Source organism: Oncorhynchus gorbuscha, linkage group LG24, assembly GCF_021184085.1.
Source record: "Oncorhynchus gorbuscha isolate QuinsamMale2020 ecotype Even-year linkage group LG24, OgorEven_v1.0, whole genome shotgun sequence".
NCBI lineage: Eukaryota > Metazoa > Chordata > Actinopteri > Salmoniformes > Salmonidae > Oncorhynchus > Oncorhynchus gorbuscha.
The window spans coordinates 8,434,061-8,458,504 of NC_060196.1; the positions used below are offsets into that span (position 1 = coordinate 8,434,061).

Sequence of the window (24,444 nt, forward strand, 5' to 3'; positions counted from 1 at the left end):
GTCTACACCTGTTGTTTACGGAGCATGTGACGAATATCATTTGATTTGATTATTTGATACCTCGTGGGATTGGTAATGATCTGAGATAGATATAGGGAGTCCTTATGGGCCCTGGTCAAATGTAGTAGACTAAAAAGGGAGCCATTGGGACACAAACACACATTGTCTCAGTGTGGTAACTAATTGGTGTCTACGGTGGCGATCAACTCTCTCTCGGACTCAGTTCTTCTCTGTCACCGGGCCCTATTATCCTCCTGTACATAGAAGGGAGCTATAGAATTCTCCTGCAGTTCCATTTAGAATTCTGGAGCCCGGCAGCGAAGCCAAGGGCAAGTCTCACGGCTGCTTGTGTTCCTCAAGAGTATATGTGCGTTTTTTGTTTGCTATACGTGTGTGTCTGCTGTGTGATTGTATGTGTGTGCGTGTTTTACTGCGTGTGTATGCACACACAAGTAGTTGTGTATATGTGTGTGTGTACAACTGCATCTTAATTCCAATGTAATCACCCCCATCATCCACTCCAAATGGAGAAGTGAATCTCAGTGGAGTGAGGGAGCGGAGTGGAGGAGAGGCGTAGAGAGAGGCTTTGGAATCTGTTTATGATATTATTGAGACAAAGCCACCTCTGCATAATTCATGACACGAGGGAGCGAGATAAGGAGATGAGGCGTGCGAATCAGTCCCGTGTGATGCTTTTATCATAACAGACCAAGTGCAGGCTGACAACTTGGTGGTGGGTCTGTGTCGTGTGTGTGTCGTGTGTGTGTGTGTGTGTGTGTGTGTGTCGTGTGTGTGTGTGTTGCCTTTGTGTTCATGCCTGTATATACAGAAGGGAATTGGCGATGGGAGTTGACAGCAGAGTGGATTATATCTGCTCTGCCTGGGTATTGCTGCTCCACTGCGTCACTGAAACACACTTCACCATCGGGATACGCTTTGTATTAAGCTCCGGTGTTAAGTCGACACCGGCTGCTGGAGGCAAGCACACGTGACAAAATCAATGTTGTTTCTCTCTCCCTTCACTTCCTCAAGGTCGTGTCTTTACTCAGCAGTGAACACAATACAATACTTAGCCCCTGACTATCATCACTGACTGATAGGGAGCCTGAAGAATGTAAGCTCTTCTATTTTCAGACCGGAGACCAGGCACTTCTGGCCCTGAGCTAAGTAACGAACTTTCATCACTCAAAGATTGCATATGAAATGGCACCCTATTTCCTGTATAGTGCACCACTTTTGACAAGACGGCCCTGGTTCAAAGTAGTGCACTATATAGGGGGCTTGTCTACTTAATATTTTCTATTTTGGGACCACTGGGAGACACTGTTCTGTCACACTGACTAGCATTCGAATGGAACCCTCACTCAAAGGAAGAGGCTATTGAGGCCATAGAGACATACTGTACACTATCAAATGCTTCATTGGCAGATAGGGATGTCTGTCTCAGGCCATTCTAAAGGTTTGATGACTCTGAGCCTTCTTGTCGCTGTTGATGACCTTTGAGGATACATCCTTTTTTTTCTCTTCTACGTTCCTTCACATGTTCTCCTTTGTTATGATTGCCAGTTCAGCCCGTTTTTGGTAGGTGACAGCACCTCAGACTAGAGGCAGCAACAACTTCAGCTATGTTCACGATGCTTTCCGTCTGAACATAGATCTGTGCCCCAGCAAATGTCAATGTAAGTGCCCACCCTCCCTCTCCAGTGTATTGAACATGAACACCAGTAAGCACTTTACCCTCCCTTTAGTTTTCAAAGTGACCCAACACATAGCCAGACCCCGCGGGGGAGAAAAGCATAGCAGTACTATGCATGTCCTTAAACCACCCTTTGACCTCAAACTCCAGTCACTATGGAGATCTCTATGATTTCAGCACTCTCCTGTGAAACAAGATGACACACCTGTCAAAACACAAGACTCAGCGTGGTAATGCAGTCAAATGTCTAACCTGTACATGCAACCAGACAGCTGTGGACGCTACTTTACATTCAACAGCAACACAAACGATGACTGTGGAAGAACTGAAGATGAAGAAGAAAAGCATCCATCTACTTTTTTTTAACCTTCCTACCTACAGTACTGGGGCTGGTTAGGATTGTTACGGAGGTCAGCGGCGCTGCATGGGGCAGAATAGTATACATGTTGAGGCCGGGTGCTATTCTTAAATCGCTCAGGAATGAAGCTGAACTTTTGGGATGCTTTGTGTTACTTTTCACATTGAGTCCCAGTATGCCTTGACTCACAGTGAATTTAGCAATACATTGGGGCAGTACACTGTGGTACACCTACTGTGCTCTTCTACCTGCTTTCCTGTCCATCTCTCCATCCCCTGATGTCTCCCTAATGATGAGCGGGTGGAGAACAGTAGCACCGAAGGGACGGACAGAGACAGACAGACAGACAGACAGACAGACAGACAGACAGACAGACAGACAGACAGACAGACAGACAGACAGACAGACAGACAGACAGACAGACAGACAGACAGACAGACAGACAGACAGACACATTACCATTCACAGTCACATCTCTTAAAACATCCATTTATCCCAAAAGCTCCTGTTCCAAAACTGGCCAATGAATGCTCACGCTCATAATTCATGCAATAAAAGGAGTTCTTAGGCTTCCATTTATTTCCTGAATAGTTTCGTTAGGTTTCAATGCATCACTGTCAGTAGTGATAGAGTGTGTTTGGAGGCGTGTCTTTTGGTGCTTTGCCAGAGCCACCCAGATCAATTGTTCATCGACAGTTGAGATGAGCTTTCATTGTTCAGAGAAGTTAAGCATTACACAGGCTGTTACTGCCACCAACTGGTTAGAGCTAGTATTGTACACACTTTCTGTCATCCACAAAACAATTATCAGCATCAACTAGATGTTGTTATTCTTACTCACGAACACAAGACAACACTGAAAACCAAGTTTCCAAAGGAGACAACAATAACAGTTATACATTATAAACTGGGGGAACTAACTTGAGTCTCTGCAGTCTTCAGTCTGTGATCTCGTCCCTTGATTCCCTAAGGTATTGTTCAGTAGATGGTCCTGGCAGGTCTGGGTTGTATCCAGCTGCCAGTTCATTTTCGTTTCCTCACCAGCTAGCTACAGATTGTAACACCAGATAACAATATTTTGGAGTAACCATTATACTGGGAGTTACATGCTTGCCTATACAAAATGTCAGCAGAGTTTTTTCAACTAAGCTGGTTGGTATTGGCGATACGATCTTTGTCCTCAATTTGTGGAAATAGAGTCTCAAAATGTCCGTGTCCAGTTGCAGGGGTCAGTTTGAATTTAGAAAATGCTCCGTTATTAAAATAAATGTTTTTCCCTACATGAAGCAAGTCAACAACGTGTATGCTGCCATCTTGTCTTTTTGTAATCTTCTCAAATTGATTGAGAAAGGTGGGTCCACCCCAAAGTGCTGCATGTCATGATGAGAGACACCTGTCTCGATCAATGAGAGAAGAGCAGTTGTTGTGGGGGGTTAAGTGCTTTGCTAAAGAGCACAAATGCAGGCATCTAGGATTTGATATCAGTTGCTAGCTCACTTCTGCAGACTGACAGACCCAAGACTCAAACTGGCAACCACACAACTTTGCTCTCAGAACAGCCTCAATGCAGTGGGGCATGGCCTCTACAAGGTGTCGAGAGTGTTCCACAGGGATGCTGGCCCATGTTGACTCCAATGCTTCACACGGTTGTGTGAAGTTGGCTGAATGTCCTTCGGGTGGTAGACCATTCTTGATGCACACAGGAAACTGCTGAGCATGAAAAACCCAGCAGCATTGTAGACCTATTAAACGCGGATACCTTCACTCCCCTTTAAGACCTATTAAACACAGATACTTTCACTCCCCTTTAAGACCTATTAAACACAGATACCTTCACTCCCCTTTAAGACCTATTAAACACGGATACCTTCACTCCCCTTTAAGACCTATTAAACACAGATACCTTCACTCCCCTTTAAGACCTGTTAAACACGGATACCTTCACTCCCCTTTAAGACCTATTAAACACGGATACCTTCACTCCCCTTTAAGACCTATTAAACATGGATACCTTCACTCCCCTTTAAGACCTATTAAACACGGATACCTTCACACCCCTTTAAGACCTATTAAACATGGATACCTTCACTCCCCTTTAAGACCTATTAAACATGGATACCTTCACTCCCCTTTAAGACCTATTAAACACGGATACCTTCACCTCCCTTTAAGACCTATTAAACACGGATACCTTCACTCCCCTTTAAGACCTATTAAACACGGATACCAATGCGGCAAACTGTTAAATATGCTGAAGTCATGTGTGTAAATGAGGGGATAAGACACACACATGTACGTTACATGTCACATGTGTCTGATTCAAAGGATGTGATCCTCTGGTATACACTGCAATGATCCCAAAATGGCACCCTAATCCCTAGTGCACTATTTTTGACTAGAGCCCTAGTGAAAAGTACTGCACTGTATAGGGAATAGGGTGCCATTTCAGACGCACCTCGGTCTAGCCTTTCTGTGACATGGTGAATGTTATCTAAGCTGCTCTAGTCTTTATCTGATCGAGGCTTGTTTCTCTGCGCACACTACCTTAAGGTCAGACTCTGGCTGTCTTTGATTGGCCCAAGGGCTTCAGTCTATCTGCTCGGGATGAGAAGTTCACCGGGGTTAGTTAGAGTTTGCTGAACACGTTTTCATTTGGTACACCGTATCCACAAATGTAATATGCTATTTAAATGCCACGGGTAAAGGTTAGCCAGTATAGAGCATGCATAATGTTTCCCCAGGCCGGTGAATGTTTGTGATATGATATCAGGCACTCTTCTTAAAGCCAAGCTATCTGGTATAGTGGGGTATAGTACGGCCATTCTATTTGTGCGGATGGATGGAAACTGCCTTAGGTGATGTGTGTGTTTTGGACAGTCTTCAAACACACCCGCATTGCATAAATGGGTTCAGAAAGATATTTGCAAGAGCTATAACATCATCATCATTATGCAAGGTCCACTTTCTTCTTCTGCTAATAATGTAAATCTATTTCCATTCCATGCACATTGCCAGAGGTGTGTATAAACGGAATCCTTGTAGGCATGTACATACCCACTGGGAAAAATCTGGTTGAATCAATGTTGTTTCCACATAATAAAATAAAAAAATGTGATGATGTGGAATCAACGTGGAAAACTGATTGGATTCGCAAAAAGTCATCAACATAAGTCATCAAAGTAAGTCATTAACGTAAGTCATCAACGTAAGTCATCAACGTAAGTCATTAACGTAAGTCATTAACGTAAGTCATTAACGTAAGTCATTAACGTAAGTCATCAACGTAAGTCATCAACGTAAGTCATCAACGTAAGTCATTAACGTAAGTCATTAACGTAAGTCATCAAAGTAAGTCATCAACGTAAGTCATCAACGTAAGTCATCAAAGTAAGTCATTAACGTAAGTCATTAACGTAAGTCATTAACGTAAGTCATCAAAGTAAGTCATCAATGTAAGTCATCAACGTAAGTCATCAAAGTAAGTCATTAACGTAAGTCATCAAAGTAAGTCATCAACGTAAGTCATCAACGTAAGTCATCAAAGTAAGTCATTAACGTAAGTCATTAACGTAAGTCATTAACGTAAGTCATCAATGTAAGTCATCAAAGTAAGTCATCAACGTAAGTCATCAACGTAAGTCATCAACGTAAGTCATCAAAGTAAGTCATTAACGTAAGTCATTAACGTAAGTCATCAAAGTAAGTCATCAACGTAAGTCATTAACGTAAGTCATCAACGTAAGTCATCAAAGTAAGTCATCAATGTAAGTCATTAACGTAAGTCATCAAAGTAAGTCATTAACGTAAGTCATTAACGTAAGTCATCAACGTAAGTCATCAACGTAAGTCATTAACGTAAGTCATCAACGTAAGTCATCAACGTAAGTCATCAACGTAAGTCATCAACGTAAGTCATTAACGTAAGTCATCAAAGTAAGTCATTAACGTAAGTCATTAACGTAAGTCATCAACGTAAGTCATCAACGTAAGTCATCAAAGTAAGTCATTAACGTAAGTCATTAACGTAAGTCATTAACGTAAGTCATCAAAGTAAGTCATCAATGTAAGTCATTAACGTAAGTCATCAAAGTAAGTCATTAACGTAAGTCATCAAAGTAAGTCATCAACGTAAGTCATCAACGTAAGTCATCAAAGTAAGTCATTAACGTAAGTCATTAACGTAAGTCATTAACGTAAGTCATCAACGTAAGTCATCAAAGTAAGTCATCAACGTAAGTCATCAACGTAAGTCATCAAAGTAAGTCATTAACGTAAGTCATTAACGTAAGTCATCAAAGTAAGTCATCAACGTAAGTCATCAACGTAAGTCATCAAAGTAAGTCATTAACGTAAGTCATTAACGTAAGTCATTAACGTAAGTCATCAACGTAAGTCATCAAAGTAAGTCATCAATGTAAGTCATTAACGTAAGTCATCAAAGTAAGTCATTAACGTAAGTCATTAACGTAAGTCATCAACGTAAGTCATCAATGTAAGTCATTAACGTAAGTCATTAACGTAAGTCATTAACGTAAGTCATCAACGTAAGTCATCAACGTAAGTCATCAACGTAAGTCATCAACGTAAGTCATTAACGTAAGTCATCAAAGTAAGTCATTAACGTAAGTCATTAACGTAAGTCATCAACGTAAGTCATCAACGTAAGTCATCAACGTAAGTCATCAACGTAAGTCATTAACGTAAGTCATCAAAGTAAGTCATTAACATAAGTCATTAACGTAAGTCATTAACGTAAGTCATCAATGTAAGTCATTAACGTAAGTCATTAACGTAAGTCATCAACGTAAGTCATCAACGTAGGTCATCAACGTAAGTCATCAACGTAAGGGAATTGACTCCTTTTTCACCCAACTCTAAACCTAAATCCAATGACATGGTAACGTGTTTTGTTGATTTCACATTGAATTCAGGTAAATCAAAACTAGAATTCAGGTAAATCAGAACTCGAATTCAGGTAAATCAGAACTAGACGATGAAATGACGTGTGCCCAGTGGGTATATAGGTATATACATAAACAGCTCTGACATAAATACATAAATAAAGAAATGGACTCGGGGTTTAATTATTAACAAGTACACAAGTGTATTTTATTTAACGCAAGCAAGTTTGTTCCTACAGTTTAAAAAAAAGCCACTGTTTAAGCCATTGGCACATGTATGTACAAAACAGATTATGAAGAATCGTACAGCCTGCTACAAAGCATTCTTAGTGAAAGTACAAAAGACTAATATGGGAGGAGAAAGCGGAAAGCATTGTCAGGTTAATACTGAAGAAGTGAATACGCAACATCAGAACAAGTAGTATCTGTTTTATAAGACAGGGCTTTCAAAAATGAATCTGACAAACCAGAGGAAGGGAAACTAAATCATTCACGACAACCTAATAGGCTATTTGTTTACTTAGCATAATACTGTTAGCGTAGGAACCACAATGCTGCACATATAAGAAATCAGTTGACTCAGATAGTCCAAGCGTAAAAATTAGAAATGAAAATTATGAAGAGAGAGGATTTTCAAAAACGTTTTGAATCAGTTAAAAACGATTACCACTGAATGCATAACCATGCCACAAATAACACCTAGATTCACGGTTCTTTTTAACTAGATAATAGAAGTCATTTTTTTCTTGGTTAATAACCAAACGTTGCATGACTACAGTACAGAGATTCAGCTTCAAATCCAAACGCACGTAACACCAAGAAAGAGCTCACGATGGTTGAATAAGTGCACCAAGACATTTTTGTTCTTTTTTTGTTGTTGTTAGCAACGGAATGATGAAACGATGTACTGCAAAACTAGAGTAGTAGAAAGAGTTAAGACAAAGTTTGGTCCATACTCAAGAGTAATATAGTTGTCATTGTTTTCATGACATTCCATGTTTTTTAGTATAGCTTCACAGACAGTCAGGGTTTGGGTCAGTTTTCTTTCAATTCAGTAAATTCTGCAAAAAATGTCAGTTTATTTCCTGAATTGACAGGACATAAATGGAATTGAACCCAACCCTGCAGACGGTTAAGTTATCTCTCAATGTGATATTCAACTGTTTCCACGTGTAGCAATATGGCCGTTTCAGGCCTAAAGCTTGTTCATCCGCTTGCCGTCTAGATTCTGTTACCATATTTATTTCACTGGAATCTCTGAAATGGACGTTCACAAGAATATCACCAAACTTTGACCAATGAAATGAATGACCTGAAATTGAAGTGTCTCACATATATGTATATATTTATATACCGTAGATATATATACAGAGCAGAATACTGACAAAAAAAACATCTCGTATTTTCTCTTCTGATAACTTGCATTTAAAAAGTTGAAGATTAAATCATGTACAAATGAAACCTGTAAAATGTTATTTTGCATGTGATTTATGGCCTGTGATGAATGAGAAAAGTGGTTTTCTACAGAGTTTCCCCCACGGCGAGATCCTGAAAGGCCATTCTATCAGATGAATTTCTACGTCATGTCATTCCCACAAGCCTCTTCTTCTTCCTCCTTATACTACATATCATCATCATCATCATCTTCATCACTCTGCTGACTTGCCACTCAAACAACTGTTTTCTTTTCACAGTTTCAGAACACTATAGTTATTGACAGACAACTTCAATGACTAGGCTACTAAACAAAGCCAGCATACGTTTCTAACAGGCCAAGCTACAGTTATAGCAATATGTAAAAAGTCACTTGAAGGAACTTAGTTTTGTTTGAGAATCCCTGGCACTCCCAACCAATAAAGAATTTTCTGAAAAAAGATTCTGTACATAGTTTTTATACCGGCGATGCTTACTGTTTCGGAAGCTTATTATGCTGTAATTTACCTGTAAATGATACAAGTTCGGTCCCATTTTGGTCTTGTTAAGTGGATATGTTGAAATAAAAATGGATTTTAAAACCTATGTATGATTGGAGCTCCATTGGATGACGAGTGTTTAGGAACGTATAAATATATATTACGCGTAAATGTGAATTAAAAAGCGATAAAAACTCAACAGCCCCCAGCCCGACCCCTCCTAAAACCAAACATAAATAAATGGAAGCACTATATCTCCACGTCGAGATATAGAACAACACATGGTAAAAAGCAATGACACATTGTAAAAAGATGTGCTACTACTAATATACAAAATGCAAATGGGAAAAAGAAGAGGGGAAGAGGTAGAAGAGGGGAGAAAGGGGAGAAAGGGTAGGGTATGAGAAGAAGAAACGGAGGAGTAAAGAGGAGGAGAAATACAAAGGAAATCTCAATACAGGAAAGAAGGGTCCCGTAGGAACGACTTGTCTCGTCACACCCGTAAGCTTAGTGAAGTCGAAACCACCCACAACACGACACCACAAACCCCCCCCCCCTTACACTTGTGCCCTTACAAACATAAACACCAGACATTGAATAGCTTGTGTGGTTTCTGTGTGTGTTCTGCTGCGTGTGTGTCATGGACGTGTGTGTGTGTGTTGCAGAGGGAGGGAAGGATAGGGGGACGGGACGGGTCATGTGCTTTAGGTGTAGGCATTGAGACGCTCTTTAGAGCGAGTGGAGTGGATGTCGTGGAGCTCCTGCTCCTCCTTGGACTTGATGTCCTCGTACTTCTGCATCCGACACGCGTCCTTCACGTAGGCCCAGTTAGCAGACAGTACCATTAGGTAGTGGACCTGTATTAGAGGGACACATGGGTTACAGGGATGTTAGTGGGAGGATTGTTCATGAATTAGGCTGAAACAGAGTTAGTTAGATGATTAGACAAAGCTGTAAACAAAAACCCAAAGCAGATCGTTTAGTGGCACTGTGCCTTCACTGGTTTCAAACCGAAAACAAACCAACCAAACTTTAAGGGATGGATTAGTTGATCAACCTTATTCTTTAGTGAGCTCTGTGTCTGTTACGGCTGTGTCAGCAGTTGTGCTAGTCAGGTGAACGGGGCGTGACAGGAGAGCCCGGTTATCAACATACCCATCGATAGCAACCAGAGGGGCTTGGTTATTATAATCAGTGGTGCCAGCAAAGCATATTTTAGTGAATAACAACAGAATCATGTGACGTGACCGATGACAGAGCTGGCGATGCTTTGGGGGCGACCCCTAAGCTCCGAGGTTCAGAGTTCAGTTCGGCCATGTTGATATCGAGGTGGTCGGCTCCTCTCAGCTCCTGACGGCGTACAGTGATGTCACTGAGACCACTGAGGTCAGGGGTAAAGGTGATGGGCCAACCGATAGGCCCCCGTCAGAAGCGGGTGCAGTATTTGCCCAGACTCTGAGACGTCAGGAGGACTTTGTTACGGATGAGGACCGTGGCAGCTGACGCCTGTTCCTCATCAGACCAGAGAGGAAGAGAAAAGGAGAGAAGCAGTTATTGGACTCTGGGTCGCGTTCATTAGGCACCAAATGGAAGAAGAAGGACTGAAACAGCTGGCGACTGCGTTGAGCGCCCGACCCTGATGTGTTTCTGCAGTAACTCTTTTTTTCCACTAGGTGGCAGTGAGGTGTCAGTGATCAGCCAACCAGAGCATCTGCTGCAGAGGTTCTGAAGAAGTAGTTATGAGGTAATTAAATAAAGAAAAACACCTGCACTCCTCTGGTCCAGTGTATGACATTTATCTATTGATGATATTGTGTTGTAATGATGATGTGAAGATTCACATGCCTAACGAATTCCCTAAGCTTGGGATAAATAGGTTATTACATTATTTTGTTATATAATGACATGACCCAAACTCATCATGAATAAACAGACTCACCAAGATAGATCCAAGTTGGAGATACAGACAGTACTTCCTTCATACAATCTCACAATGATCTAAGATAATTTATCACAGAAAATATTGGACGAGAAGATGGTACATCAATAGTCTATGCAAATTGATTTCTTCCCCGTTTTCTAAACCTTAGCTCTCGGTGAGAACTAACACGAACACACTTAGGTGAGTCATCCCCTTGTGTATTACCATAGACATCCACTGGGTGGCCAAAGAGTACACAGTTGGGCCACAGACACAGACTTTGTGTTGTGAAGAGCCACTCCCGCCCAAATTGATTACCATTTCACTTACTCTTGTCTTTTATAGTCCTCAGACAACGCAGCAACAATGACCTATTTTGTAGATTTAAAACATTACGTCATGGGTCTAAGGACCGGAAATGTGTGACGTTGTTTATATTTTGTGCTAACAGGAAGCTGTTATGGACATATCTAGTTGATGACAACCAAACCATAAGAAACTGGTGTCATTGATGTTTCAACAAAACATTTCTCTGTTATTTTCACCGTGAACATATGTTTTTGTTTAAAAAGGAACTAGATACCGAATAACAGCCTTCATTAAATGTGTATCCTTCCACCCTGGCTACAGACGCAGCAGTCTTCTCCAGTGATGATGGTTGCTCCAGTCCTCACCATCACTTACTTAGCTGCTCTCAACAAGCCCCTTTCTTCTTCCACAGTTTCCATGGCAACTGCGCCCTGTGCTTCTCCATCGCTAGGGTAACACCTCCCTCTAATCAACAGCTCTCGCTCTCTCTCTCCCTCGTCCTCTCGTGCTTTCTCTCGCTCTCTCTCTCCCTCGTCCTCTCGTGCTTTCTCTCTGTCTCTCTCTCTCTCACTCTCTGTCGCTATCTCTTACTCTCTGTGTGTGTCTCTCTCTCTCTGTGTGTGTGTGTGTGTCTCTCTCTCTCTGTGTGTGTGTGTCTCTCTCTCTCTCTGTGTGTGTGTGTGTGTCTCCCTCTCTCTCTGTGTGTGTGTGTCTCTCTCTCTCTCTGTGTGTGTGTGTGTGTCTCTCTCTGTGTGTGTGTGTGTGTGTGTGTGTGTGTGTGTGTGTGTGTGTGTGTGTGTGTGTGTGTGTGTGTGTGTGTGTGTGTGTGTGTGTGTGTGTGTGTGTGTGTGTGTGTGTGTGTGTGTGTGTGTGTGTGTGTGTGTGTGTGTGTGTGTGTGTGTGTGTCTCTCTCTCTCTCTCTCTCTCTCTCTCTCTCTCTCTCTCTCTCTCTCTCTCTCTCTCGCTATGTCTTACTCTCTGTCGCTATGTCTTACTCTCTGTGTGTCTCTCTCTCTCTCTCTCTCTCTCTCTCTCTCTCCCTCTCTCACTCTCTGTGTGTCTCTCTCTCTCTCTCTCTCTCTCTCTCTCTCTCTCTCTCTCAATCACTCAATGTCTCTCTCTGTCTGTCTATCACTCGATCACTCTGTCTCTGTTTTGCACTTTCTCGATCTGCCTCGCTCTTAACACTGGGAGGACCTCTTTCAAAGGCAGCAGCCTAAAAAACTGTCCCTTTTTCCTCCCGATTACCAATCTCTTGAATCCCTAGCAGTATAACCTTTGGTATGTCCCCACACAACAAGACAATCCTCTCCCACTGAGGTGTACCCTGCCTGCCTAGCTTTATGTGTTCAGACAGAGGGGAGGGAACAGAGTGGCGATGCTATCAACAGACATTTAAGGACCAATAGGCAGGTCACTCAACCCTCAGACATAAAGTAGAGCTGTCATTGTCTCACCATGGCGATGACTGCAGCCCCAGCCCCGGCCAGGGCACAGACGAACAAGTGGAACGTCATGTCCAGCTGAAAGACAATCAGACACCATACAGCGTTATTAGTCACCAGGAAATGAAGACAACTAACAACATCGGTGCTTGTTCTGTTGTTATTCAAAATGAGACACAAAGCATCGTACCAACTTGTCATGTCTGTGTTTACAATATTTCCAGGTCACGTTGAGATTAAAAAACTGAATGACAGAGCGGTTGCTTTGAGAGTGAGATAGGACAAGACGTATTAAGATTTGTCCCAGTGCAACATTAGCTCACTTTTTCAAAGGGAATTAAACGGAGGTAGGACAAAAGGATAAAGGAGGATAAAGGTTCGACAGAAAGACAGGCTAATCTTTATTAAGCTAAGTTTTTTGTTCCCTTTCCACAAGAGGTTAAAGTTCAAACCCCATAGAAATCTGGTAGCGCCACTACACTCATCACACTCACACAAACCACCATTTAAAAAGACAGAGGAACCCGATAGCAGTGTTCCCAATCCTAGTCCTGGGGTGCCAAAGGGGAGCACGTGTTGTGTTTCTGGACCTAACACTGACACACCTAACTCAAATCAAAGGCTTGCCGATGAGTTGATTGGTTGAATCAAGTGTGTGAGCGTTAGGGAAAAAAACAAAAAGTGCATTTTGTTCCCCAGAGCTAGGATCGGGAAACACTTTCCTAAAGCATTTCTGATTTGAGAACTTATTCCAGCTCTATGGACAGACAGCCTTCAATGTGAGAGAGGAGCCTAACCTCTGAGGTGCGGCGATCACTAAAGTTCACAGCCAACAGAACCTCGCCTCCCCCCTTCATCGCTCCCCAGCTACACGCACACATCCTTACCTCGTTAGATTCACACATCTTAAAGAACTTCTCGGAGCCCGTGCACACCTTCCTCTCCTCCCCGATAGTTACCATGCCTGCAAGGAAAAAACAACAATCCAGTTCACATTTACATTTCAAGTGACTTAGCTTGGCAGGCGCTTCGATCCACAGAGACCTAACAACAGCTACTGCGGCGAGTTACAACGAACACTCATGTTTTAAAGGGCTGTAAAATAGATCTCCTTCGGGAGCATTAAATAGCTGCAATGAAATGTAAAGAATACTGATTTAATTGTGTGCCCGCGATGTGAGAAGACTAAACGACACACTATTCAGTATGGTATGCTCTATAGGTCATCTTCTTGTCAGACATCTTATCCACATTCATGACAGAACACAAACAAACAAACCACTGGAACCACCAAAGCCCTGGTTAACCGCTGCCAGTGTCAGTGACTGTGTACGTATACTGTAAATGGCAACAGTGGTGGCGCCACCCGGGCCCGCCCCTTACCAAACTGGCGCAGGTCCAGGCAGAGGTTGGCCCCCTCCACCACAGTGGTGTTCTGACAGATGGTCCAGATGTTGAAGTACATGAAGACGGGCAGCGAGGTGAAGGCTGTCACACCCAACCAGGCCAGGAAGAAGATATAGGTCAACATAATGAACTGCAGGAAGAAACGGAGGACACAAGAGGGAATGGTTCATCAGAGACAGAGGGAAAGTGAGGATGTTAGAGAAGAGCACAGAAGGAAATGAGGGAGGGGGATAAGGAGAGGGAAGAGAAGAAAGAGAGAGGGACGGGAAGAGTTAGAGGAAGGAGGAGAAGGACGAGAAGGACGGTCCATTAGAAAGAGAGAGGGATGGGAAGAGTTAGAGGAAGGAGGAGAAGGACGAGAAGGACGAGAAGGACGGTCCATTAGAAAGAGAGAGGGACAGGAAGAGAAGAGAGGAAGGAGGAGAAGGAAGAGAAGGACGGTCCATTAGGAAGAGAGGACGGAAAGAGAGAGAGGAAGGAGGAGAAGGAAGAGAAGGACGGTTCATTAGAAAGAGAGGAGGGAAAGAGAGAGAGGAAGGAGGAGAAGGGAAGTTCCTTAGAAAGAGAGAGGAGGGAAAGAGGGAAGAGAAGAAGGAAGAGAAGGACGGTCCATTAGGAAGAGAGAGGGAGGGAAAGAGAGAGAGGAAGGAGAAGAAGGACGGTTAATAAGAAAGAGAGAGGGAGGGGAAGAAAGGGAGGAAGGAGGAGAAGGAAGTGAGGGATAGGCCCATTAGAGAGAGAGAGAGAGAAGATGACAGTTATAAGTCAGTAGAAGGCTGACTGGCTCATCAGCTGTCATTAGCATTGGGCCATAATTCAAAGAAGAGACATCTTAAGCTGTAAATTCTCCATCACCAGATCTCTAATCCCGTCTCTCTGGTACTTCCTCCAGAAAGATGTGTCCTAATTGTCTACCCTAATGCTTATACCTATCCAACGCCTTCAGATATACAGGGAGCGGATAGGGCGCAGAGGATAGGGGTTGATTTAAGTGTGTTTCTTACCCAGGCGGAGACGCACCGTCCGCAGGCGGTGATCTTGAAGTCTCCGTACAGGTCCCTGATGGCGCCGGTGGTGAAGAAGCCCTCCACCATCAGCAGGATGCCGTAGACGAAGAATGCCGCCGCCACGCCGTAGATGACATACTTCAAGATGTCAATCCTGCGGAGGAAGACAGAGAGACAGGAGCAGAGCGATGGGATCACTCAGTTGGTGTGGCTTGCACACCAAGACTAGCGATTTCATTCCCAGGAACCATAGAATTAGGAATTAGAATACTAATGAAATATTTATTTAATAGGATCTCTATGACAGGAACTTACAAAGATCCAATTTTGGAATCAAAACATTGCTAAACAATACAGGTGTGTGCATTGAGTGTGCAGACCATTTAGTACAGTACTTCACTATTACATGTTTTTTAGGCCCAGCAGCCCCATTTGTAGTCCAAGTGCATTGGACTACAAATTATATTACTTCCAGCAGTGACAGACTGTATTCTGACTGTATACTGCAGTCAGTTTGCTTCCACAAGTCATTCTGCATTTTTCCCTTGGACTAGTGGATAAGCTCTCATTTAGCCAATGACTGTGTGTTTAATTCTGTAGGGTTATGTAAAAAAGCTCTAATGTCCCAGAAAGAACCCGGGTAGGAAAGTTAGGGTTAGCACCATACCTCCAGGTTAGGAAAAGATTTAGGACATAGTATTAGACAAACACAATGGGTTGATTTCACAAGCTTTCCTCTGATAAAGATGATGTTATAGCGGTGTACAGTGTATTTTTTTGTACCCTCAATCTGAAGTGAATTTCACACCTAGTACAGCACACACCACATATTAGTGGCCTCGAAAGTGTATAGAAAGCCCAGTTACATCAGTATAGAAAGCCCAGTTACATCAGTATAGAAAGCCCAGTTACATCAGTATAGAAAGCTCAGTTACATCAGTATAGAAAGCCCAGTTACATCAGTATAGAAAGCCCAGTTACATCAGTATAAAAAGCCCAGTTACATCAGTACAGAAAGCCCAGTTACATCATTATATAAAGCCCAGTTACATCAGTATAGAAAGCCCAGTTACATCAGTATAAAAAGCCCAGTTACATCAGTATAAAAAGCCCAGTTACATCAGTACAGAAAGCCCAGTTACATCATTATATAAAGCCCAGTTACATCAGTATAGAAAGCCCAGTTACATCAGTATAAAATGCCCAGTTACATCAGTATAAAAAGCCCAGTTACATCAGTTAGGCCAGGTCTACTGCTCATGTCACAATCTCTCGCCATTTCCAACATCTAGTAGAAGCACACACACACTTGCATTCACTAGCACACACCCCCTCCCTCCCTCTCGGCAGGCGGAGTTCCGGTGAGCAGGTGCGCCCGGGACAACCAAGAGTGATTTCAGAGGGCTTAAATCCCCCAACGGCCCCGTGCCAAGACATCACGCAGACGTCCAAGGCATCACGCAGACGTACAAACACATACACACACACACACACACACACACACACACACACACACAGGATATTGGAATCCACACAGGAGTGGAAAAATCGATCTCCGTCAGTGTGCTGCGTCAGGGAAAAATCTCCCTCCCTCCCACTCAGACACACATTCATGATCAAACACCTGATAAATACACCTGTAGCAGTAGCTGCTCTTCCTGGGGTCCAGCAAAATGAAAGCAGTTTATACAATTGTAAAAACATTACAATACATTTACAGATTTCACAACACACTGTGTACCCTCAGGCCCCTACTCCACAACTACCACATATCTACAGTACAGAATCCATGTGTACGTGTGTGTATAGTGCGTATGTTATCGTGTGTGTGTGTGTGTGTGTGTGTGTGTGTGTGTGTGTGTGTGTGTGTGTGTGTGTGTGTGTGTGTGTGTGTGTGTGTGTGTGTGTGTGTGTGTGTGTGTGTGTGTGTGTGTGTGTGTGTGTGTGTGTGTGTGTGTGTGTGTGTGTGTGTGTGTGTGTGTGTGTGTGTGTGTGTGTGTGTGTGTGCCTATGTTTGTGTTGCTTCACAGTCCCCGCTGTTCCATAAGGTGCTTTTTATCTGTTTTTTAAAATCTAATTGTAGTCCTTGTGTCAGTTACTTGATGTGGAATAGAGTTCCATGTAGCCATGGCTCTATGTATTACTGTGCACCTCCCATAGTCTGTTCTGGACTTGGGGACTGTGAAGAGACCTCTGGTGGCATGTCTTGTGGGGTATGCATGGGTGTCCGAGCTGTGTGACAGACCTTGGTGCATTCAACATCAATACCTCTTATAAATACAAGTAGTGATGTTGTCAATCTCTCTTCCACTTTCAGCCAGGAGAGATTGATATGCATGTTATTAATATTAGCCCTCTGTGTACAGCCAGGAGCCAACTGTGCTGCCCTGTTCTGAGCCAATTGCAATTTTCCTAAGTCCTTTTTGTGGCACCTGACCACACGACTGAACAGTAGTCCAGGTGCGACAAAACTAGGGCCTGTAGAACCTGCCTTGTTGACAGTGTTGTTAAGAAGGTAGAAACTAGGGCCTGTAGGACCTGCCTTGTTGACAGTGTTGTTAAGAAGGTAGAAACTAGGGCCTGTAGGACCTGCCTTGTTGACAGTGTTGTTAAGAAGGTAGAAACTAGGGCCTGTAGGACCTGCCTTGTTGACAGTGTTGTTAAGAAGGCTTATCAGCGCTTTATTATGGACAGACTTCTCCTCATCTTAGCTAATGTATCAATGTATTTTGACGGTACAATCCAGGGTTACTCCAAGCAGTTTAATCATCTCAACTTGCTCCATTCCCACATGATCTATTACAATATTTAGTTGAAGTTTAGGGTTTAGTGAATGATTTGTCCCAAATACAATGCGTTTAGTTTAAGAAATATTTAGAACTAACTTATTCCTTGCCACCCACTCTGACACTAACACTTAACAAAGAGTTGCAGTCATTACAGTCACTGTATAGTGAGACTCACCCGTGCTTCAACAGTTCAGTACTGTTGTGTACTGTTATACTGTTATACTGTTATTCAGTACTGTTATACTGTTGTGTACTGTTAATACTGTTATACTGTTATTGTCACGCCTTGGTCTTAGTATTTTGTGTTTTCTTTAATTATTTGTTCAGGCCAGGGTGTGACATGGGGTTATTGTATTGTCGTATTGGGTTTTTTGTAGGCATTGGGATTGTGGTTGATTAGGGGTGTGTCTAGTATAGGCTTGGCTGCCTGAGGCAGTTCTCAATCAGAGTCAGGTGATTCTTGTTGTCTCTGATGGGGAACCGTATTTAGGTAGCCTGGGTTTCACTTTGTATTTCGTGGGTGATTGTTCCTGTCTCTGTGTAGTGTTCACCAGATAGGCTGTAATTAGTTTTCACGTTCCGTTTGTTGTTTTGCATTTGTAGAAGTTATTTCATGTATCGCGATTGTTTCATTAAAGACATGAGTAACCACCACACTGCATTTCGGTCCGACTCTCTTTCTACAAACGAAGAACGCCGTTACAGAATCACCCACCTCACACGGACCGAGTGGCGTGGTAACAGGCAGCGACAGCATGAGCAGCGAAAGGAGGATGAATTATTCGGAGAATGGACATGGGAAGACGTGTTGGATGGCAAAGGTTGTTACACTTGGGAGGAGATACTGGCCGGAAGAGATCGCCTCCCATGGGAACAGGTGGAGGCACTTAGGAGAGCAGAGGCAGCAGGAGATAGGAGCCGACGATACGAGGGAACACGGTTGGCAAGGAAGCCCGAAAAGCAGCCCCCAAAAATATTTATTTTTACTGTTATACTGTTATACTGTTATACTGTTATACTGTTATTCTGTTATACTGTTGCGTACTGTTATACTGTTATACTGTTATTCAGTACTGTTATACTGTTATACTGTCACGCCTTGGTCTTAGTATTTTGTGTTTTCTTTAATTATTTGTTCAGGCCAGGGTGTGACATGGGGTTATTGTATTGTCGTATTGGGGTTTTGTAGGCATTGGGATTGTGGTTGATTAGGGGTGTGTCTAGCATAGGCTTGGCTGCCTGAGGCGGTTCTCAATCAGAGTCAGGTGATTCTTGTTGTCTCTGATGGGGAACCGTATTTAGGTAGCCTGGGTTTCACTTTGTATTTCGTGGGTGATTGTTCCTGTCTCTGTGTAGTGTTCACCAGATAGGCTGTAATTAGTTTTCACGTTCCGTTTGTTGTTTTGCATTTGTAGAAGTTATTTCATGTATCGCGATTGTTTCATTAAAGACATGAGTAACCATCACGCTGCATTTCTGTCCGACTCTCTTTCTACAAACGAAGAACGCCATTACAGTTATTCAGTACTGTTATACTGTTGTGTACTGTTATACTGTTATACTGTTATTCAGTACTGTTATACTGTTATACTGTTATACTGTTATTCAGTACTGTTATACTGTTATACTGTTATACTGTTATACTGTTATTCAGTACTGTTATACTGTTGTGTACTGTTATACTGTTATACTGTTATTCAGTACTGTTGTGTACTGTTATACTGTTATACTGTTGTGTACTGTTATACTGTTATACTGTTATTCAGTACTGTTATACTGTTGTGTACTGTTATACTGTTATACTGTTATTCAGTACTGTTATACTGTTGTGTACTGTTATACTGTTATTCAGTACTGTTATACTGTTGTGTACTGTTATACTGTTATACTGTTATTCAGTACTGTTATACTGTTGTGTACTGTTATACTGTTATACTGTTATTCAGTACTGTTGTGTACTGTTATACTGTTATACTGTTGTGTACTGTTATACTGTTATACTGTTATTCAGTACTGTTATACTGTTGTGTACTGTTATACTGTTATACTGTTATTCAGTACTGTTATACTGTTGTGTACTGTTATACTGTTATACTGTTATACTGTTATACTGTTATTCAGTACTGTTATACTGTTGTGTACTGTTATACTGTTATACTGTTATTCAGTACTGTTATACTGTTGTGTACTGTTATACTGTTATACTGTTATACTGTTATTCAGTACTGTTATACTGTTGTGTATTGAGATAAGGGAGGGGAGAGTAAGGATAGTTACACTTGATCACATTTGAAATACTCCTCTTGTTGGGCATACGTATAGATAGTGAGTAATGATGTAGGTGTAAGGGAGATTTGCCGACCTCAATCTCCACTTACAAGACAGCTGTGTACCGTCAATGGTTAAACACTTCAGAAGAAAGAAAGAGAAGGAAATGTTCCGTTAAGTAACTGTGACTCACTTCCAGTAGAAATCACCAGGGACTGCTTGGGGGACATGTACATTTTACTATCTAGGGAGACCGAGGATACGGCGTCTCGATAAGGTGTTAACGAGGTGTGCCAGTCAAAGCACAGGTGAGATTGGAACCATTCCCTTTACAGGTACTGAAGCTTTCAAAATAGGGCACTTTTTTGTGTGTGTGAGGACACACAGACTGTTGTTTTAACCACACTAATAAGGCTAGTTCCTCCAGGGGTCAAAGCAGACAAGGAGTAGGAAGAAGTGAAGATTCCAAAGCAACTTCTCCTCATTGAGTTTCAACACATCTCCAGGCTGCATGTACTGTAGGTGTTTTGACAAACCAGACCATAAGTCATTTTGAAAAGGGCGGGGGGGACACTGTGACACCCCCCCACGCAAACACACCCACACTCACATGGTTAAGACGTCCAGGGTTTCCACGGGAGCTCGGACCACCTCGAAGTAGTTCTGCAGGATGGTGGCGGTGCCAGAGAGGGCCTCGTGCCCGCAGCCGCAGAACAGCGCCACCCCAGCGTACAGAAGGATGGTGGCGAAGAGAGAGGCATACGGGAGGACGCCCAGGCATTTGACGCAGCACTCAAAGCATCCTGGACAGAGACAGAGAGAGAAGAGGAGAATGTTTAGACTAAAGACGGTGGTAGAACATTAGATAGTTACAGGTGCTCTAGTCATGAAATACGGTACATGTCTCACTCTATTGACGGCTCGACAGGAATTGAAATACGTTTGACACCAGAACCAAAGGAAATAAAAGCACTGTAACAGCGAGGGAATCGTTGATTCAGAATCAGAAGATCTTTAAATCAGCGTTTTTCATTTAACCTTTTATTTTATGACATATATTTTACTACACCAAATCCCACCACATCTAATTTAAAACGCACAGGGATCAAATGATATCCCATCTATCATCCGATAACAACAAACCACATTTCTCCAGTTGACCGAGAGCCAATAAATCGTCTGTTGCCATCTCGGGAAGGAAGTTTAATGTCACTCCAGCCAATCATAATCGCTCCTCGGACAGATTTATGGGTTTAATACAAAGAGAGCAAACGGTATTGATCTGTGGATTGCAGATTGCGGCCCTGCAAATGGAATCCCTCCCTTCACCCAGGCTAGAGCAGCTGCTGGATGTATGACTAGTCGTAAACACGGTGAGTGAGTGAGTGAGTGAGTGAGTGAGTGAGTGAGTGAGTGAGTGAGTGAGTGAGTGAGTGAGTGAGTGTGAGAGTTACAAAACAGAACACTGATAGCTAGAAGGAGAAGACAGTGAGAGAGGGATAGAAGGAGAGATGCAGTGTAATGGATAATACTGTGTCTGTGAGGGGGAGTATGTTTTATTAACTCAGACTACAGGAAGTATCTATCTGACCGTCTCCGATGAAGGAAAAGCGTGTTTGTGATACTTGAGTGTAACGCTCCCATCTATCTTCAACTGGACTGGATAGGTGAGGTTCAGATATTGCTTATCAAACGAATCGGCAAACGTCCAATTGTAATATTGAACTCCTATTTTCCATAACCTGGTCCCAGATCCATTCGTGCTCTTGCCAATGCCAACAACATTGCTGTTTGACATGACTGTGAATGAAAAGGAGTTGGCATGATAGCTCAAACAGACTGGCACTCAGGCTAGGCTTTCCTTGTTGTATTACTAATGTGCACTAGGTGACTACAGCACAAATCCCAGTTCTGTTCAGCCTCTACTGTACATTGGTGCCTCTGGACTTGCTTTAGTTAGAACACTTGGAAGGCATTTAAACTGCAGGGTCCCAGTTGTGTTGTGAATGAATAGCCCTCACACCTACGCTACACCTTGACATCATCTGAAAGCACTCCTGTCTATTTCTGTTATACCCCTCTCTGCATACACAGGATGCTCTGGAGACCATCACTGCTGCAGCCTGGAGAACGTGCGTAACAGCGCGTGTGTGTGTGTGTGTGTGTGTGTGTGTGTGTGTGTGTGTGTGTGTGTGTGTGTGTGTGTGTGTGTGTGTGTGTGTGTGTGTGTGTGTGTGTGTGTGTGTGTGTGTGTGTGTGTGTGTGTGTGTGTGTGTGTGTGTGTGTGTGTGTGTGTGTGTGCGTGCGTGCGTGCTTGTGCGTGTGTGTGTGTTATTCAGTTGACGTCAGGTGGTATTGAGTCTACCGTGAGCACAGGGCCAGATTTCAGCCAATAGGAAATCAGGCTTAGTTCAGAATCCTCTGCACGTCTCTTTCACTGTCAGTCCTGCTTATTATCCCCTTTAAGGCACAAAGGCGTGTGTGTGTATGCGCGTGCACATGTGTGTGTGTGTATGTGTGTGTGTGTATGTGTCTGTGCAGTCAGGCGAGAGACAGGAAAGACCGTCAACACACTCCCTATGTCTTCAGCATGCCAAGGCTGACACAGGGAGAGAAGAAACTGACAAAATAATCTGAATCTATACTGTTTCATATCACCATCATCCCATCAGGCCATGCGGTATACTGATTTTCATGTATATTCTCGATGAATAAATATTGGTGAATAAATTACAGTGATAATAGTAAGCAAAGGATATATGATCATTTTACGGTACCCTCCTCTTTGTGCATTGAGGGAAGATTACTGTATCGTGCAGGGGTATGCAGCAAGATAAAACCCTGTGTCAAAAAAAGTACAGGGTCACCTGTTTCTAATTGCCCCAATCCTAGTCATATTAGTAACTTTGATTAACAGTACAGGGTCACCTGTTTCTAATTGCCCTAATCCTAGTCATATTAGTAACTTTGATTAACAGTACAGGGTCACCTGTTTCTAATTGCCCCAATCCTAGTCATATTAGTAACTTTGATTAACAGTACAGGGTCACCTGTTTCTAATTGCCCTAATCCTAGTCATATTAGTAACTTTGATTAACAGTACAGGGTCACCTGTTTCTAATTGCCCCAATCCTAGTCATATTAGTAACTTTGATTAACAGTACAGGGTCACCTGTTTCTAATTGCCCCAATCCTAGTCATATTAGTAACTTTGATTAACAGTACAGGGTCACCTGTTTCTAATTGCCCTAATCCTAGTCATATTAGTAACCTTGATTAACAGTACAGGGTCACCTGCTTCTAATTGCCCCAATCCTAGTCATATTAGTAACTTTGATTAACAGTACAGGGTCACCTGTTTCTAATTGCCCTAATCCTAGTCATATTAGTAACCTTGATTAACAGTACAGGGTCACCTGTTTCTAATTGCCCTAATCCTAGTCATATTAGTAACTTTGATTAACAGTACAGGGTCACCTGCTTCTAATTGCCCCAATCCTAGTCATATTAGTAACTTTGATTAACAGTACAGGGTCACCTGTTTCTAATTGCCCAAATCCTAGTCATATTAGTAACCTTGATTAACAGTACAGGGTCACCTGTTTCTAATTGCCCTAATCCTAGTCATATTAGTAACCTTGATTAACAGTACAGGGTCACCTGTTTCTAATTGCCCTAATCCTAGTCATATTAGTAACCTTGATTAACAGTACAAGGTCACCTGTTTCTAATTGCCCTAATCCTAGTCATATTAGTAACCTTGATTAACAGTACAGGGTCACCTGTTTCTAATTGCCCTAATCCTAGTCATATTAGTGACCTTGATTAACAGTACAGGGTCACCTGATTCTAATTGCCCAAATCCTAGTCATATTAGTAACATTGGATCCTTGGTGTTGGACTTAATCGGCATGCCTATATACGGTCACTAGTGAATGTCTACACACCCCTTGCACAGTCTTCAACATTTTCTGTGTGTGTGTGTGTGTGTGTGTGTGTGTGTGTGTGTGTGTGTGTGTGTGTGTGTGTGTGTGTGTGTGTGTGTGTGTGTGTGTGTGTGTGTGTGTGTGTGTGTGTGTGTGTGTGTGTGTGTGTGTGTGTGTGTGTGAGAGAGGGAGGGAGGGAGTGTGTGTGTGTGTTCCTGTGGCAGACTAGACACAATGGGGTATTGATTTCTGAGCCCAGTCCATCAGAGCACAATATGGGCAGTGGGCACCTTCATTAATCTACAAACACACCTGATAAGTCGGCCAAACGATGGAGTCATAAGTATCTGTACGACGGCAGCTGATCAATCATTTACAAAGCTGATAGGTCATGTGGGTGAGGACTTGGGGAATGATTCAAGCTGTATAACTTGGATTAACAGACCAGGGTATTTTCCCATTCCAAGTGATACTGGGTTGAAAATCGTACTGCATTTACTAGAG

General features: G+C 42.6%; 1 protein-coding gene across 3 annotated transcripts in view; it reads right to left on the minus strand.

Moving 5' to 3' along the window:
• Positions 1–7,133: 7,133 nt before the first annotated feature.
• Positions 7,134–24,444, minus strand: part of LOC124012846 (neuronal membrane glycoprotein M6-a-like) — a 91,405-nt gene continuing 74,094 nt past the window's right edge. For 2 of the 3 annotated variants that reach the window (XM_046326844.1, XM_046326842.1), the window contains exons 2-7: positions 20,625–20,817; positions 14,955–15,111; positions 13,927–14,080; positions 13,431–13,507; positions 12,556–12,621; positions 7,134–9,725 (exon numbers count right to left, since the gene is read on the minus strand). In XM_046326844.1, coding sequence (XP_046182800.1) covers positions 9,573–9,725; positions 12,556–12,621; positions 13,431–13,507; positions 13,927–14,080; positions 14,955–15,111; positions 20,625–20,817 — 800 coding nt within the window. In that variant the 3' untranslated portion in view covers positions 7,134–9,572. The other variant, XM_046326845.1, reaches the window with a different exon arrangement.